Here is a 20,195-nt window from a genome sequence, read left to right on the forward strand (position 1 = left end):
AGCGTCCTTTAGTCGACCCTCGAGTACGATCCGATTCACCCTTCTCCTCTCTCTCTCTCTCTTTCGTATTCTCTCTTTTTTCTTTTAACCTTTTAACCTTGCCCCCTTCCCTCTTTTCGGGCTAGCCTCACACCCCCTTGACTCCGCTTAGCCTTACTGTGTGTCGCGAACGTAGGAGAAAACGAAGCCCAATCAAAAGTGCTTTGTCAAAGGCAGCATAGTAAAAGCTCCTCCTTTCACGATTTGCATCGGGAGAAGGTTCATGGAAGTCTCAATCAAATGCAGCTTCCGGTTTCTCTTCGAGTGGGAACAATCTCGAGTTCGTCTACTTTGTACCGATATATAAATTCAAAAATAAAAGAGAAAAAAAGGGAAAAAGAGAAAAAAGAAAGAAAGAGTGAAATAATGCAAAAGAAATAAAGAGAGAGTTTAAGAGAGAAAGAGAATTTGAATTTGAATTTAAATTTATTAAGGAATTCTATAAAAGGGTTAATTAGCTCCACTACAATGAAACTCGGTCTCATTAGAGATTGGCTTATTTAACAAATAAAACATAACATAATACAAAATAAAATATATAAGATAATATAAAATAATAATATAATATAAAATAAAGTATATATAATAATAGAAGTAGAACGTAACTTAAACAGTATTTAATAATAGTATTGTAATTACAGTAATAGAGAGAGTAAGAGAGTGAAAAAGAAGGAAAGAGACAGTTATAATTGCGGCATCATAGTTTTACTCTCTTTTTCAACAACACTGCAACTTAATATTCATATCTTGAAATGAGTAAACAAAAAATTATAATTCTATTGATAATAAAATAATTGTTTTTTTTCTTTATATTTTTCTTTTCTCACAATCAGTAAAGAAACTTCTAATATACATCCTGTATATTGTTAAAATAAATATTCTTAATTCTACAATTAAATTTTGTTTCTTTCAAAAATATATGATAATAATAAAAAGAAATAATAATAATAATAATCCTTATAAAAATTAGATTTTATATTATAGAACTTTTATTTATAGAACTATAAAAATAGTTATTTAAAATTGTTTCACTATTCAGAAATTAAAATTAATTGAGTTTCGTATCAATAGAATATAATTGTACATTTTTTCCGAATGAATAATTGTATACCTTAAAGATTATTTTCGCAAAAAGCAGAAAGCAATCGTCTAGTTTGCCTTATCGGTTTCTCTGACCCTTTAACTATATTATGTATGTACATACTTTACTAACGCAAACGTATATGTGTATGCGCACGTAAACACAGAGTCGCACACACATACGTATATATATATATACTAATACTAACACACATAGACGAGCTTATGGTATTGCTTGGTAGACGTATTCACAGCAGGACGTGATTGCACGTAGTCACTGAGAGTAACTAGCCCTGCGTTTACTAGCTGGTTATTGAATATAAATCAAGCTATGATCGGTAAGTCATCGCTGCTGTAGTACAGACTAGTCAAGAAGTTTCTATTCCTACGTCAACATTATTTCTATTAAAGCTGTCAATAGATATTTACAATTGGATTTATTTTCTAGGCTCAAGCAGTTATTTTCAAATGATTTTTTTAAGTTTTCTCATAACAATTGTAAAGTTAATTTAGGGGTTCTTTTTCTTATCTTTTTCTTTTATTTTCTTTTGGATTTAAAATATACATTTATGGATCGAAATTTGAAAAAAATATTTGACAACTACTTTACTTCTTGCGTTAATATTATTTGTAAATCAATTGTCTTGGTTATTGTTTTAAGCAATTATATTATTATAGCAATTACGTACAAAGTGTTGCAAAAAGATTTTATAAATATACTTAAATATACTTCATAAATAATCAAAATAGGGAAATATTATGTTGCGACATTCTTTATTATAATAGCAATTGTATTATTAGCAATTAATTTTATTAATTAACATATTTAATTTACTTTAAAAAATGTACGAAATATATAATCGATATTATTTTAAAATTCCCGCGTACGGTGCAGTAAACTTATGAAGTGCCAATTTTCTGGATACGCATTTTATTATACGGAGTTGAAAATTTGATGCTCATTAATAGCATTAAATGATTACGCCAGGAAGTATTAAAATTATTATTTAAGTATTAAATTGCATGATTAACATTGTCCGAAAATTTTTGTGAGTCAAAAGTATAAAAAAGTCATAAAAAAAATTCATTATACGATTAACAATTAACCTATCACTAAAGAACAATAACAGAGATGATTTTTTCTTATAAACAATCAAAATATAAAACCATACATTTAGTTATAACCAAGTTTCTACTGTATACTGTAGTGTTAGTATATTTTTGATATTCACTGTACATAAAACAACGATGGAAATAGTGTTAATGCAATAATTTTTTATTTTTATAATTTTAAAAAAATAAAAAACAATAAAGAATAAAATTATATCCAAGCATGCAACTTGGAATTTTTGTTACTAGTCTTTCATAGTTAATAGAAAACGCAAGTTAACGCACGCATAGGTATTATTCCATAAATGCATAAAGTTTTTTTCGATCGATAGCATAAGTTAACTCTAATAACATATTGTTGTATGTACTAAACTATTATAAAAATGAAAATTTTCCGATAGAAAATAATAGAGTAGATGAAGTTCTTTTTTTTTCTTTATTTTGTATTGTTTTGTTTTTTCATACTGATCGAGAATGCGTCAAAAGATGATATTCAACGAGCAAGACGATATGCATAACACGATGTTTTGCATAGAACTATACTTATATATGGGGAAAACGAGCGAATAAGTGGCTATCCGTCCTACCAAGGGACCGAAAAGATGATAGGTGAAAGAAGGCTTATGTATCTCGATCATCATTTTTCTTTTGTTGCCTTAAGGCTTCTAGTCAATTTTCGAGTGAATTTCTATCATCAAACGATCAGTCAAAAAAAAAAGAAAACAAAAAAGAAAATCTTCTTACTCGAACGATTGAGGAATAATGAATGTTCAGAAAATAAAAGAAAGAAACGTTTTACAATTTTATTCTATAAAGCTTCTTTAATCTCGTTATAACGGGTGCTCATAAATTATGAACAACAATTTAGTTTTCATTATAGAATTTTTTTTATCCGTATTTAACAGTTCGTAATAAATTTTTGTTATTTTGCTTTTTAATTAAACTTAAGTTTGACAGTATTTTTGGGTTACTTTAGTTTTGAGTTGTAACTGTCTGTTGTATCTATAATACAAAATTTACGATATTATACAAAATTGCGTCGGTTTAAAAGGAAGGCACAATGTGTATTTGTTTATTGTGGTATGTAGAATCAAAATCAATTGTCAGTGTCAAATAATTTCAATGAAATGTTCTGTTCGGTAGAATGGAACGCGTCCAAATTTTAATTTAAATATTGGAAATGCATTGAATGACAAATGCAGTGACCCCACTGGATTGATAGGAAATGGAAAACAGGGAATTACCACCAGTCGCCTTTTAGGAATTCCGATTTAATATCATTTAATTTTCTTTTGTTGGAAATATATAGAAAATACAAAATGAATAGAAAATGAATATAGAAATGAAATGTGTAACTAATTGAGGACTTGGATTTTCTTAAACGAAGATTTAAATTGATTAAAAAGAGAGAAAGATAGACTAGATAAGAAAATAAAAGGGTTCCTTAGAATACCCATGATGACTATTTGGAATATTTGTACAAGACAGGTTTTCTATTTACACGTTATTTGTTTTGCCCAAGTATTATCATAAGAGATCTTTAAACTTCTTCGAAATTGGTAGGAAATTCGAACGGCGTATATCTCTTTCCAATCTCCTGTCGACCACTATTCTGCAGTCAAAACAATAGTCACAGCGTATATATCTATTGAGTTATGAAAACCTAATACGACAGGGCATACCAAGAAAACTGGTAAACCTGGTCCAAGTCTGTTTAAGGGAAACTAGGGGTAGAGTAAAAATAGGTAACCAAATATCGGAAACTTTCAGTATCCATAGTGGGTTAAAACAGGGGGACGCATTGTCATCTTTTCTATTCAATCTAGTGCTAGAATTTGCTATCAAAAAATTGCAGAAAAGTAAGGATGGTCTGCAGTTGAACGGGACAACGCGACTGCTAACATATGCGGACGATATTGCTTTGTTGAGGGACAATAAGGAGACATTAGTAAATAACACAAGAACTCTACTGGACAAAACAAGAGAACTGGGGTTGCAAATAAGCGTGGAAAAAACCAAATATATGGTCACCGATAGAATGCAAAATTTGCATAATACCGGAAACTTGGTCGTTAGGGATAAAATTTTTGAACGGGTCAGCAACTTTAGGTATTTAGGATCAATACTAAATCAGTCGAACGAAATTAGCGAAGGATTGAAAAAAGGATCAATTTAGGAAATGCATGCTTTTATTCGGTCAATAAACTACTCAGCTTGCGGGTATTGTCTACGTGCTCAAAGATCAGAATCTGCAAAACAGTCATTCTACCAGTAGTCCTTTACGGATGCGAGGCATGGTTACTTACCGTGCGGAACGAAAAGAAATACTTCGTAAAATCTTCGGCATAAAACGCGATGAGGAAACGGGCGAATGGAGAAAATTACACAACGTGGAATTGCATATATTGTATAATAGACCGGACATTATTAACCTGTCAGCACTCCCGTTATGAGCATTTTGCTCAAGCTCGAATTAAAACAACGATAACTTTTTTTTTATGGAATGGATAGTTGAAATTTTTTCTATCTTCATGAAATTTTATCTATTTTCAAAATATGAATTCCCTACATTTCTCAATCCCATGTAAAGTTTAAAAAAAAAATTTGTTTTCATGCACCTTAGAAATTGTGAGAGTTTTTCTCATCATGGGAGTATAGGTGTAAGCATAAAAAATTTACTTTCGTTAGCGGACGGGTCAGTTCGTGCATCTTCGTTGATATACGGTTATTCAACTGATTCGGTATAATTTGTTACTTTTAAATTTTATCCATTACAAGTGCAATTAATGTACATGTATACAAACAAAAATGTGATAATAATTTAAAATAATTATTAAATAATTTTAATAATAAGTGTGTGTATGTGTGTTCGCTTAACTCAGATGCCGTTTATGTAAGTATTTTTTTCCTTTAGAATAACTTATCTTTATTATAATTTTCACTGACAACATTGTTGACATGTAGATAACCTAAAAGTATATTTACTTTATACTTGAAATTTAATATTTTTTAAAGCAGAAAACTTATTAAAAAGTTATTAAACGCGCGAAATATTTGATGCATGCGCACAGAGCGTGAGCAAATCTCTCATCACGAGAGTAAAGACTACCGAAAAATTCACGAGAGTGCTGACGGGTTAACGTCATAAAATCACGCTGATTAAGATGGGCTGGCCACGTGACGCGTATGGGTGAGAAACGAACCGCGTATAAAATATTTACTAGTACACCCAATGGAAAAAGACCATTGGGTAGACTAAGGCGTAGATGGGAGGACAATATTAGAAGGGATATTAAGGAAATGGGATATGAGGATCGCGAAAGAAGGAATCGCGCTCAGGAACGAGAACACTGGCGGGATTTGGTATATGCAGCAATGAGCTTTCGAGTTCCCAATGCACTTAATAATAATAACTTAATAATCTATTGAGTTAAGGAGTTCCAATATCTTCTACTGTTTTCTTTACCATAAAATCAGAAAGTAATTGGCGAAAAAACGAATTCTATTCAATTGTCTCATTTTATATCTTTATTCAATTTCTATCTTATTTATTCTATTTGTATTTTATTTATTTAATCACTCATTTGATAAAACAATCAATTCTACAAAAAAAAATAGAAAAAATTTATAAAGTTATTAGGTGTAGAAATTAATTCGGTATCTTTGTTTAAGAAAAACTAACAATTTTAAGTATTTATTTTTATGGTACCGAATAAATTTCTAAACATTGTCGTATTATTTATCATTCAAGACTAACAGATACTTGTTATTATTTAATGTTAATAAACCTAATTGTTAAAATAATTTATTACCAATATAAAAAGTTAAGTATCGATCATCTAATGATATAACAATAAAATTGAAAAAACATTTTCGACGAATTCTACAATCGACGTAGAATAATGATAATAATCTAGTAAATTATTTTGATCATATAATTGCTGTTTTATTTAATTTTAATTTATAAAGATATTAATAATGATCGAACAAAAAACTTTAAGCGTGAATCATAGAAAGGCGAGGAAGAAACAAAAAAGAATTGAAAGGATTCTTGTTCCTGGTTAGTCCTAGTATATTTTCTCAGTAAAAAGAACATTAGTCAGAAGACAGTCTCAGACGAGGATTAGTCGTCCGCAAGGTTTCTATAAATAATGCAACGCCTTACCTCGCCCGACAACGCAAGTTTTGTTTTCTTGATGTCACTAGCAAGCCGAAGAACGAAGAGGTTTTAAGCGGGACAATTTGTATCGCTTTTAGGTATTCGTCTTTCTTCGCCTCGCTTTTGGGTAAATAAGAAACGACGTTGACGATAATGACAATCTCAGATATTCGTAAGAGAAATAAAATCAAGGAAGTTTCATTAGAATTCGAGATTACCGAATACAAACGTACTCCGTGTGGAAATATAAATTAGACCATTAAATATGAAATATCCGATTATTCGGTTTATTTTCATTTCAAAACCGAATATTTCATACTTAATAACCTAATATATATAAATATATAAATTATATATAAAAAAAATAAATATATATTAAAATATAAAATATTTATATTATTTATATTATAAAAATTTATATTATATAAATAATATATTTATTTAATATACATGTAAATGTAATAGAATCTTATTATAAATAATACATATCTTACATTAGTATATTTTAACTATAAATATATATTTAATATATTTTTAAAAGTATATATATATATATTTCTACACGGTGTGAATGGAATTTTATTCTAAAAATTATTAAAGAAATGTAAAGATTTTGTGCTATTTATTTTCAAGTATTAAAAAACACTAAAAAATAAATACAAATGAGAAAATCTGAATCAATTTATATTATACAAAGTAGTAAAACAAGAAAATAATCATAATATATTAGTTGTACAAATTAATTTTGTGCATTAATATGGCTATTTTTTTCTTCTTTTTTTTTTGTGCATCAAAGAATTCGACATTTGTTTGAAAAATACCAAAGATGACAAAAATAATATAATATAACAGAAACGAAGAATAAAAGATGTACGATTACTTTTATAAGTGAATATTAAATCTTTTTTTGAAGAGTCACCGAATTAATTTTTACAAATAATCAAATAATAGAGACGTAATATAAACGTATAGGATTGGTATTACCAATCTTTTACTCGAAATCTCTTTGATGTTTCTAATCGTTGTAATCGATGCTTCCTTAACACCGTATATAAACGTATACTTTCTCTTTGGAAAGCCTACAAGGAGCTACGTAGGGCATCAATATTAATGGAGGTACGGTGCGTTTAGGGCGGAATAATGTATAGTGATCGCGCTGGAAGTCGACTTTGAGATCGTGCATGCACGTACGTTATACACATAGGTGCCCATGCATATGCAGAATGGTAAGCTCTATGTTCATATATCCATATATCCATATATCTCTCACTCTCTCACTCTCTTCCTTTAATAGTCGTGATATCGATACGTCGCTGTTAAACTATAATGCGTCAAGACGTTTGGTTACGACACGCACTTTCAATACTCTTAAGTACTCCTTTTGCATCGTAGATTATGCAAACCTATTCGTATTTTCCTATATCTCCTGATTGCTTCAGTGCTTGTTGCTTTTACTATTATGTACTTTGGATTTTTAATAAACAAACGATTAGATTACGAACTGTTAATGTAGATTTATTATACGTTTGTGTATACAATCACTTAAAAAAATATTTAGATATAACGATAAAAATGTATATATGGTTTCATTTTTAGGACATTTATTTTGCAATCATTCTGGTCATTGTTTTTAGCAATAGTTCCCAAAAATATTCGAATATCACAGTAGAGGCAATTTTATGACTTCGTTTTTTGGTTTTTTATTTAAGAAATCGATCTGGTCATTAGTTTTAGGAATAATTCATAAAAATATTCTGATATCACAATACGAACTCGAATCAATACGAATCACATGACTTCATTTTAGGATTTTTTAATTTATTATTTAATTAATTTAATATTTGAAAAATAGACTATTAATATTTCTTGGCCTAAACATTTTGTTTTAGAACATGTTTTAATTTGTTTGCCATATTATTTATAATTTTTGAAAATTATTCTAATCTGATGTTTGTTCATTCATTTTCGAATCTTTGTTCTAATTTAGCTATTGAAAAAATTAGATTTTTTAAATATTTCTATCTAATTTATCTCACAAATTTGTTGTCGGAGGTGAAGAATTTAAGGGGCGTTTGAAATATTTTATGATATTAAATAGGATTTTATTAAATACAAAATAAATAAATAAATAAGTGAATTGAATTGAATTTATTAAATGAATTGTTGAATTAAATTAAGAATTAATTGATTGATTGATTGAATGAATGAATGAATAAATGAATGACCTAAATAAATTGTTGCAAAGAAAAAACCGGTAGGAGTAGTACTCGCAGTAGTTGAGAGTACTAGTATACGTTAACTGATGGTGGGGATGATAATCCCATGGGTGAACGTCACGGCACGTGCCAGACTATGAAACATATGGTGACAAAAAATTTGTCTCGCCAGGTATCTTTTCTTCTTATTTCACGATTAATTTAAAGCAGTCGAAATAAGAGCTTAGGGTAGATCAGTTCTGATTGTAGTTTTGATTTTTTTCTTTTCACAAGAATTATTCGGTTGTAACATATACGAAGTAAATCTGTGTATGCACATGCATTATTTTTATCTGCGAGAAATATGATCGTAAATAAATAGTTCACTCGCAATTATTCATCTTTTTCCTCTAACATTTATTTCTAACTTCAACCAAGCAAAAGATACATGATATTGTAAAAGTTGCATGAATCATTTGATATAAGTTCAAAGTATACCATATTATTCAAAGTAATCATTTTTCGACATTTTACTCTAATATTTTTCTATTCAAAAAGTAACACGGAATAAATTAATGCACAAAAAAAATATCCAGAATATTGCATTAAGAAAGAAAAAAAATACAGATGACCTTGAAATAAATTTTTTCCACCATCAAGGTGTACAATAGCGTACCACAATTCTGACAATACTTATCATCCTATTTTCTCTAATTAACCCCATATCGTACAATGACGAGCGTACACTAGTTGCGTGATAAAAATTTATTATTGAATATAATAATAATTAATTTAATTAATAATTTCTAATATTGAAAAAGGATCAAAATTAATAAATATATATTTACTTGATACTGATAATGAAAGTGACGTTAATGAAATGAAAAATTGTTCATGATTAAATCGTACCGAAGAAGTACCCGGATTAATAAAAACCACAAACAAATGTTTTTACTTTTATCTAAAATGTACAATCTTACAACTCGATAAATCTTAGGATCGTAAAAGAATGTTGAGATTCATAATAAGAAATAGATCAAAGCGAACGAAATAGAGATAAACACTAAGGACCGCGATTGTAGTTCGTAGTTGGAAGAAGGAACCGATTCCGTGTTAAAAAAAAAGAAAAAAGAAAAAAAGAAAGAAAGGAAAAGAAATGCAATTTGTACGTCCGGTATATAAGGGGATGGAAATGGAATTCGCAGTGCGGAATTGCAGATTGGCCCTATCGCCGGCACCTCTGTAAATTAACTCATCCGGCATCCGCGGGGATAGGGAAAATTCAAATTTAATCATGCGGCCGGGCCGCCGCAAACGCGACGAGTAACAGTGCCTCCGAGACACTGTACACACAGGAAGTGGCATTATTAACTTTCGAATCGAACCAATCAAGTCGCTTCCTTATTAAGCCCCGCGGCGTACTTCCAACTCGGTTTCCTAGTACACAGAGAGATAGAAACAGAAACAGAGAAAGATGGGGTAAGGAGAGGAAGAAAAGGAAGGGCGTTTTCCATTCTAACCACCTCTTCTTCCACCCCTCCCCCGGTCAACCCTCCGTCCCTTCCTCTTACCATTATTTTATCCAACTCTGTCACTTTTCATCCCTTTTTCTGTCTCTCTCTCTTTCTTTAGTCCTTCCTACGCCCCTTTTATAATTAGACAGTACCCCTAACATCGTGAACTTGACATTTCTCGTACATTGAGACGATAGTTTTTTAATATTTTAAAGTGTAACGAAGAATCGATGAGGTTATACGGGGTGTTATTAAAATTATTTCTAGCTATTTGTACTTTATGTAAATAATAAAATATTTAATTATTAGATGTATTAATTAATTCGGATCCTTTTTAAAACAATTATTATAAAGTAACAATACATTTATAATTCTTCGAAATACTCTTCATTACTATCGATTACTCTTACATGATTATTTGCATTCAAACCAGAATTTTAAATAATTTGTTGTAGCATTAAATTGTAGTGAATTACGAATTGCAGTGAAAAAACATACATTCACATATTGATGAATCTAATATTAAAGTGGACATCTGTATATAAGGATATCTAATTATAGTTAGTCATAGTCAAACCGTTAACTCTGATAAATGTGTCTAATAAATCATTATATATATGTAGGATTTTTAATGGGAAAAACAGTTTTATTACAAAACGCAGATCCTCTCTCTTACAACGCTCAATACTCACTACTCTTTGTCGCTCGTGCATTCATTCGTCGCATTCACACCGTCCTTTATTTCGTCCGTTGTATCAGGTTACTTAAAATCTAACCAATACCTATCGCCCTATGCTAACAAACTAGCGTCTTTGTCAGTAAACCCAAAAGATAAGACGGCGACGCTTACCGTCTCCTACATATAGTATTCGGAAGACTTTAATTTAAAAACACTTTGCTTTAATAATATAATTTAATATATCTAGACACTGAATTATATTTGCTGCACCTAATATACCTAATTCAAATAATACAATCAAAAAAAACCAATTTCCTACTTTTATTATAATATTGTATATAAAAATAAATAAATAATATATAAAATACTTTACCCGTTAGTTGTAGAATCAAATACATCATTGTAATCTTCTTCAGCATTATAATCCTGTACATCCGAATCCAAATCTTCGACCTCGCTTTTACCACCTGGAAATAGAAAAGGAAAGTAAAATAATTAACACATAAATACAAAATTAACAAAGATAATGTGAATACTTAAATATTCATCAATTACAAAATTCACAGTTGTCGTAGGAAAATGCATCATTTATTCAAGATTAACGATACGATCGTGGCTCGGTAAATTTGATCAATTTTTAATACGACAATGAATATCGTTGCTTTTACCCACGCAACCAAACCGGCTCGAATTCAGTGAGACCTTGAAAATAAAAATAATGGTAGAAAAGGAAAAAATAGAGAAACAAAGAGAAAGATAGATAGATAGAGAGAGAGAGAGAGAGAGAGAGAAGAGAGAGAGAGAGAGAAAGAGAGAGAGAGAGAGAGAGAGAGTGAGGAAGGGTTGGAGGGAGGTTATGGAGAGAAGTTTTCATTCTCACTGAATTTATCATTCTTTCCGATCCTTTCACGCCCACGCTCGTTCATCACTAACGCGAAGATACAACGCCATTGTTTCGCCTTGCTTTTCTGTCCTTCTCTTTTCCTGTTTCTTTCTTTCCTTGTCTCTTTCTCTCTCTCTCTTTTTCTCTTTCTGTCTTCTAGAATTTTTTTTTTAATGGATCCATAAACGCGAACAAACTGATTCGAACTACGATAATACTTGGCCGTTCCTTTCGATTATCCCTTTCATCCTACGAACAAGAGAAGATTAGCCTCGAGAATTGGCTTGTCGTCTCGTTATACTTCTATAATAAATCATTCTCTTTACTCTTGACGTTTCTCATCCTCTATAGAGATATTAAATAACAATGATAATAATTATCCGGGAGATAGACGTGGAAACTTTTTCAAAGTATTCAAGTACTAATGTAAATTTAGTTACGCCAATAAAAATGGAAAGAGAGAGAGAAAGACAGTCAACGATCGTTAATCTTAATAGAGATGGCAGAAAATCTTTAACTTTTTTTTTTCATTAAAAACATTCCAAATGAAAATAATAATTGAAATTAAATATTCTTTTGCAATTAAATTTTATTTTTAATGATAATTTTTATGAGATTTGAATAACAATTGCTATGACAATGTATGTAACTTTAACAATTTTTCCTTATTTTTTTTTGTGTTTATAGGAAAAATAAAAAATTAATTAAAAAATATTTTTTTAAATTACAGTTAGAGTATGATGTAAAATGGAAAAGGGGTTTAATATGTATTGGTAAATATTTTATCTAGCAATAAAACAAAATAGTATAAATTACAAACTGAGAAATGCATAAACTTGCTCTCAATTTTTGTTTTCATTTTGTTATATTTATATCTTATCAATTATTCGTATATAAATTCAAATATCAATTCCTTGATTGATATATTTGTTTTCTTTCTGTTCAGAAAAAAAACATAATAATAGGAAATTTCGAAGTATAGATAATATTTTATCAAATTTTGTATAGAGAGAATAATTAATAAAAGGAAAAATTATAAGAATAAAAAAAGAACAAATAAACGCATAATCTTGCTAACTAATTTTGATTAATATATATTCACGTTAAATAAATAATTCCCAGTGTTGATAAAGTAGTCGTTATTGAACACTTTTCGTCTGTGAATATCATCATTAAAGTTGGTTGATCAATATACAAAAAAATAAAAAAAATGAAAAAGAAGGATTGTAAAAAGGGAATGGCGGTGAATTTAATTGGCACTTTGTAGGAAAATTGGCTGACGCGTAAAAGTAAAGGAGGAGGGTAAAAAGCCAACGTGATCTTTCACACCATTGTGTTTAATAAGTTGGCCTCGTGCCTAAGCACGGACCACCATGATCGTTTGAATCTTCACCCGTTTATACGTATACACAGAGTATTTGTATATACTTGAGTATTACATATTATATGATGAGAATGTGGTCTTGACATCGGCAAACCAACTCGATATTAAACTTTTCAGGGTGAATTACTCATTACCACGGCAACCATGTAACAGTTCAGCAGTTCTCTCTCTATTACGATTTAACGTTCCCCGATGTGTAAATACGGTCACGTAATTACACGAGGAAACGGAGTCAAAGCTTGTTCTCCTGGGATTCTCACACGCTCTTACAGGTCAAAAACATATCCCTCTGCTATGCTGATTCATCCTAATCGTCTTAATTATGATTCATTAATATTAGGACTACCAACAAATCTTTTTGTACTTGAAATATACCATAGCATTACTGAAAGTTACAAAAAGATCGACAATCATGTGATTGATTAAATTTATCGTTAATTATGACAGACGATTAAATATGAAAAGTTTGGAGAAAAATTAATTTTATTATTTGTTTTATATTATAAAATTATTTATTTACATATCGTAAAATTAATTTTCCTTTCTTTAATTCTTATTTCATATTACAATTGTTAAAATATTATAAATTAAATTGTAAAAGTTTATTTTTAAGCTTAGTACACTGTTATAATTATCCGTACATATAACTAAGCACCTTCTTGTATTTTAAATAATGTCCGGAAACGAAATAATAGGTGCAACATAAAAGAAACGTGTACTTGGAACAATTTCAACGTAAAAAACAACTCTTTTATTTAATTTTAATTGCTCCATATTAGTAAAATATTATGCAAATTTTTCACAATTATGTTTAACTATTACTAACGTACTATTATGATTTAATAACGAATTTTTCGAAATATTTGCGTAACAAAAATCATTAAAAATGAAAAACAATTCTAACAATTAACTCTTCCTCTTTATTGATTTAAATATTATAAATATGTAATGAATTATGGCTCTAATTATAAAAATCAATTGTAGTCATGCCTGGGTAACGTAAAAAAATTATTTTAATAATTAGATATATCTGGAAACACTATTTAATAATAATAAAAAATATTAAATTTTCCTCATCCTATATAATTAAAAATATGACGTAAAATCATTTTGAAATATAAATCGTAAGAATAAATTAAATGCATAGATAAAGCAGTAAATAAATTAAAACAAATGTCTCTAGGGCATATTACATTGACCAGAGATACGTGATTAATTTATTTTGAAATCGTTTATTATTATTTATACTCATATCATCATGGGTTACCGTCGTTCGGTTTTTGCTTGACACGTACACGACACGAATGAATGAAATATCTAACGAAATATGATATGTTTTTAACGTAAAAAAAATTCAACGAATATTACATACACACGTGGACACCACCTACGTAAAGATTTATCGTTCGAGATGAGAATTTTTGATATTTTTCTTTTTTTCTTTTTTCATTTACATGAAATATTTGTTATTTATTTTTGTTAGGGGGAAAAAAAAGTAAAAGAAAGATAATAGGTTTCGGTTCTCTTAACGAGAAACAGACGGGAAGGAGTTCGCATAAATGATGCGACTCGTTTGGCTTGAACGAAGTATAATTATCACACAGCATTGCCAAGTTCGCGTTCAGCTGTTCCTCAAACGTTTTATGTAGAAATATATATATATTCATGTAGAAAAATATATAAAAAATATATATTTTTTTGGAATATTATATATACGATTATTTATAATAAAATTATATTACATTTATACATTAAATAGGCTTCATTACAATAGAAATAGCAATAGAGTGATAGATTAACATGTTATATGATCAAGTTAGGTAGACAACATACTTTCTTTAATATTATATATATACCTATACCTATAAAGAATTATATAAACAATTGCATGTAACTGCATAAGCTATATAATAATAAATTCGCTATATAATTTGATCCGAATCAAGATGAATGCACACAGTATAAAAACTATTACCTGCCTTACATTCACAATTTAATTATTAATAATTTATATAATCTTCGTTATCATTTTAATATGATAAAATGTTAATTTTTTTTTCTTCATATATCTTTTAATCGCTTATCTTATTGTTAGAAAAAATATAAATATATTTATCTATAAGACGACAAGCTCGTAAATCCATATTGCTTTTAGTATATCAATTGTTTATGTAATATGTATTTATTATATATAAATAATAAGAATGCAATTTATATATTATATCGAGAATAATAAATTTTCTTTTCAATATAGTTATATATTTAAAAATGCCCAATTTAGATGTTTTTAATTAATTTTGTTTAAAAATATATATATATATATATATTTCTACACCGTTGTTAATTTTAACCGTAGTCTCTAATTCGGAAGTATAGCTGGTAAGGAGGGTGAGTAATTCTGTTTTTGGCTATCCGAAATAGTTAAGTGCTCTCTGCGGTCTCATAAATGTGACAATCAAAAACTCTTACTCATTTACTTTCTCTTTTACTCTTATCTACAAAAGTTTTAGAGTTGAAATTTTCGTCTAGGTTGAAATTAAGGAGGATAAGTGTTAATCAGATTTATTAACATAATTATAATATTAAATTAAATCAACAAATTGAAAAGACTTTTCTTCATTTTGAGATATTTAAGTAAATATCATTTTACGATATTTAAAAATAATAGTAATTATAATAAATTTATTTTGCATTTACGAGATTTTGAGCATTTCAAATTTATAAGTAGTATTCAAAATTGTGAATTTAGTTTAATGGAAACAATGTTATTGTAACTGGAAATGAATTTATGCCACTTTCCAATATAATGAAATTTGAAAAATTTTAAATTTATACATTAAGCGAAGTAATTACTTTTTAATTGTAGTTTTAGAATGTAAAAAATAACAATTAAAATAAAAACATATTATGCTTATCAAAAATCATAAACGGACTAGGGTAAATGTGGGTGTTACTGTAATAAAACATAATTATTTTTTGCTTGAAAAAACTTTGAGTAACCACACGTACTTAAAATAATCACAAATATAATAAAATTTTAATTATTACCGATCTGTATTTTCTTTTTGCTTTATATTTTTTTTATTTATTTTTCAATCTGCAGTATTTGTCAAGAAGTCATTGAAAATCGCAACAATACATGCATACCATATTATTTATTAATTACCTTTTATTTTATTGAAATACTTATATATTATTATATTAAAAGCTTTCTTTTTTTTATTAAAATAATATTAAATATTTATTGTTTAAAAAAAGGAATAAAGAGTCGCGGTATGATTTATTAAATATTCAAAATATGTTTTTTAAGACGTATGATTTTTAATTGCAGTAATATTCACATTTACCCTATTAAAGATAAATGTACAAAAATAAGAATTAAAAATAAAATAGTATTATGTTTATGAAAAATAATAAATAAACTATTATTAAAAATAACAACCAGAACGAATTCTTTACAAACAATTGAAATACAAAGTCATATAATTATTCATAGTATAGTGTCTGAATTTTTTTAAATCACCGAATGTTTTTAGATAAGCTTATTGACTTTTATTTCGTTGTCAGTAAAAGAAATTCAAAAAATCGGTCGAGAATTCGTTCGATTTCTAACGGAATAACATTCAATGTCGTTCGAGGGTCATTTATTTTTCCTTTTATCTCCTCCTCTCCATGGTCTCTATTGTAAATGTTAGAAACGTACTAGAATTCTGTATTAGAAGTAGAACTAAAGAAATATAACGTGACGATGTCTGTAGAATCATGCGATGCATTCGTTGCAACTGTCGTACTTAGTAACGTACCTCGTAAAAATATACATTTAGTATTCTATACTATATGTGTATCTGTATCTGTATATATGTGTGTGTGTGTGTGTGTGTGTTAGTATAGTCATTTCCTAGTTCGCTTTATTTCTCCATGTAAGAGAGAGAGAGAGAGATCCAATAAAATCGAACGCTATTGTAATCGTGTACAACCTACTCGTTTCTGCTGTTCCACTTGTCCATTCGTTTTTCCATGTTCAAGTCACGAAATACTTTTGACAGTATAAAAACATTCACATGGTAGAAGTAAAAGATAAAAAAAAAAGTAGGGTAAAAAAAATATGGAATGTGTATAGGTTATGTGAATAAGAATGTGTGTATAGCTACGTTTTCAATATACGTAGAATACGGATACATATCTACACAATAGTCGTTTTTACGTTGCGAGACGATTGACTGGTTCGTATATATATGTACATTTGTATATACATATATAGTTGGTTTTGTTCTTCCGAACGAGAAGAAAATATTTTGAAAAATAATTCGATCTAGATTGCACGAATAACTTTTTTATCAGTAAATTTTAAGAGTGATTTCTGTTATATAAATGTGTGTGTGTGCGTGCGCGCACGTGTGTGTGTGATGTATACACAGTGATTTATTTGTTTTTTTTTTGTATTATCTTGAAACTATATTTTGAAAAACTAGATTGAAAAATATGATGAGTTAAAGAACAATATATTCCGAATTTACAAAATACGAAATAAACAATTGTATAGAAAATTTCAAATTTTCTAGATTATATCATCAAAAAGTAATCCTACAGGAAGATAGGTGTTTTTTATATCATTAAAAAACAATGTTTTTAAAGAATGAAGATATTGAGAAGTGCCATTTTGTATTGTACTTTGCTTTACTCAATATCATTCAACAATAATAGACATAATTTATAACTAATCACTATTCAAAATAATTTATAATTTTGCTTTCACGTACAAATAATATAAAAAAAAACAAATATAACAAATATGTTAGTATAATAGAGGGAATAATTTAATATTAAAAAATAAAATAATCATTATAAATTACAGCTTAATTCAATATTACAAACTGTTGCAGGACCGATGCCTTGATCGGTACTACGTTATTTATTTATCACTAAAAATGCCGTTGTAGATGAGATTGCCGTTGTCGATTGTTGTAGCGTTGTGAATATTGTTGAACGATGCTCCGAAGAAGTGCCGCTTGATGAATTCGTTGTTTGCCGATAGGTGGTTTGCTGCTACGATGCTTACGTTTAATTTCTTGGTACTGGTTCTGCTGCATCGTCAGGAGCTGATGCGATTTCGAATGGGTTGTTCTTCGTGATGTAGAGTGACTCGAACAATGATGATTGAATGAATGTAATCGAATAATGTGATCGAATGATGATAATGATGTTGCTTCGTGGGTTTTTGTAGGAAGAAGATGATCGTCATCCCTTCCCTAGATTGATTATCCAATAGCAGGAAAGTCCATCCCCATAGTTCGCCGATGCAAAAGGTTAACGTTTTTAGTGAATGTGGTAGTGGAGACTATGCATACACACAACGGCAAAAACTTATTCAGGATAAAGGAAATCGTTTCTCTTGGTAGGAACGCATGTGTTTACTTAGCAAGTCGACACCACTTGAAAGGTCTATCGACCGAAGGTTTCGTCGCACCGATACCTTTTAAATAATCTCGGGATTTTTTTGCCATTTTAATGGCCTTCAAGAATGTGCTATAATATCTCTTTTACATCTTCGAATACGATTCTCATGGTTCGAACGGTATTGAAAAATATGTTTCGCGATTCACTCCTTACACGTTACGTTTTTACCTAACCCAAACAATTACACATACTCTAAACGACACGTTTTAGGAACACACTTTTCAAAGAGGTCACTACACAACTAATTGGTTAAAATACTAATGAAAAATTCAAAAATTAAAAACAGAAAAGAAAAATTTACCTATCCAATAAGCAACAATCATTATTCTCTTTCAAATACAATATTTCTCGAAATATAATAAATTTTTAGAAAAAAATAGGTCACCCAGTATATCCTTGTGTTAAACTGATCTCGTTTGGTCTCGAACCCTCGATCCGAAATTGTCTAAACAAAATTTCAATTTCTCTATTCCTCTCCACCCTCTATCTCTCTCTCTCCTCTCTCTATCTCTCTCTATCTCTCTCTCTCTCTTTCTCCCTCTTTCTCCTTCTCTCTTTCGGGCCAGAGAGCAATACGAAACAAGAGAACTGGCTCGGCGTGTGTCAAGAGCAGACTGACAAGCCGCCATAATATGAGCGACCCACCGGATAGGTGAACATATATACAATATATACAATATACACATACATATACATACGTATATACACATACAGGGTAGTCACGCAATTTGAGAACCTCTATAACTTAAAAAATATGCGTTGTAAGAACAAATTTTGTGTGTACAAAGGTTGCATGGTTTAAAGGGGTACATTATGTAGTGCAGTTTTGTTTTTATTGGTATTTCGGAGATTTTAGAAGGTTAATTTTGTTTTTTTAAATAGAATACTATATTTTTTATATCAGAATTATTTTACTTTATTTCTTGAAAATTTTTTCTTTATTTCTTGAAAACTTTCTTTTACACTTGATATTAGGTAAAGAAAATATTCAAGAAATGAAATGAAATTACTCTTTAGCTATTAAGTTTAGGGCTAATAAAAGTCAATACTTTTTTATTTAGAATTCGATATTCTTCCATATTTTGATATAAAAAATATAGTATTCCATTTAAAAAAACAAAGTTGACTTTCAAATTTCCGAAACGCTTCGGCCTATAAGAAAGTTGCATAATTTTTGTACACAATATTTTTTTTTGCAACATATATTTTGAAAGTTAAAGAGCTGCACAAGTTGCATCACCATCCTGTATATATTTACGTATACTTTCACATAGATACATGAGAAAATCAAGCATTTTCGGCATCTCGCTAATCGACTCTTTCTCTTTCTCTCTCTTTCTCACAGACTCTATTGTGTTGTCTGTTATTCCTTACGCATCGTTGGTTCGTTCAAATTGAATTAATTATTTAATTAATTACCAATACCTATACGCATTTTCCAAATTGAAATGAATTATTTTCTACCTATTCAAAGTGTTTTACCCAATACCTTTGTATACTTTTAAAAATTCTTTTTTTTCTTTTTGAATGAAATTTTTTAATACTCGTATCGCGAATTTCAATCAGGATTATTTAAAATCGTTGAAAAATCGGGTAAAGCTGGTGTGGCGTTAGGGAACAAAAAAGAAGAGAATAAATTTTTGAATAAGCTTGATTATACCGTTAAATATGCGTACGCGAACGCGTACGTTATTC

At 29.0% G+C, this 20,195-nt stretch overlaps 1 protein-coding gene across 3 annotated transcripts in view; it reads right to left on the minus strand.

The window, feature by feature from the left end:
- Window positions 1–20,195, minus strand: part of LOC122519926 (tyrosine-protein kinase transmembrane receptor Ror) — a 375,163-nt gene that overhangs the window by 34,626 nt on the left and 320,342 nt on the right. For all 3 annotated transcript variants that reach the window (XM_043639755.1, XM_043639738.1, XM_043639746.1), the window contains exon 3: window positions 11,150–11,243. In XM_043639755.1, coding sequence (XP_043495690.1) covers window positions 11,150–11,243 — 94 coding nt within the window. The remainder of the gene's footprint in view (window positions 1–11,149; window positions 11,244–20,195) is intronic.

The sequence above is a fragment of the Polistes fuscatus genome, unplaced genomic scaffold (genome assembly GCF_010416935.1).
Source record: "Polistes fuscatus isolate 324 unplaced genomic scaffold, CU_Pfus_HIC Scaffold1, whole genome shotgun sequence".
NCBI classification, from domain to species: Eukaryota; Metazoa; Arthropoda; class Insecta; order Hymenoptera; family Vespidae; genus Polistes; species Polistes fuscatus.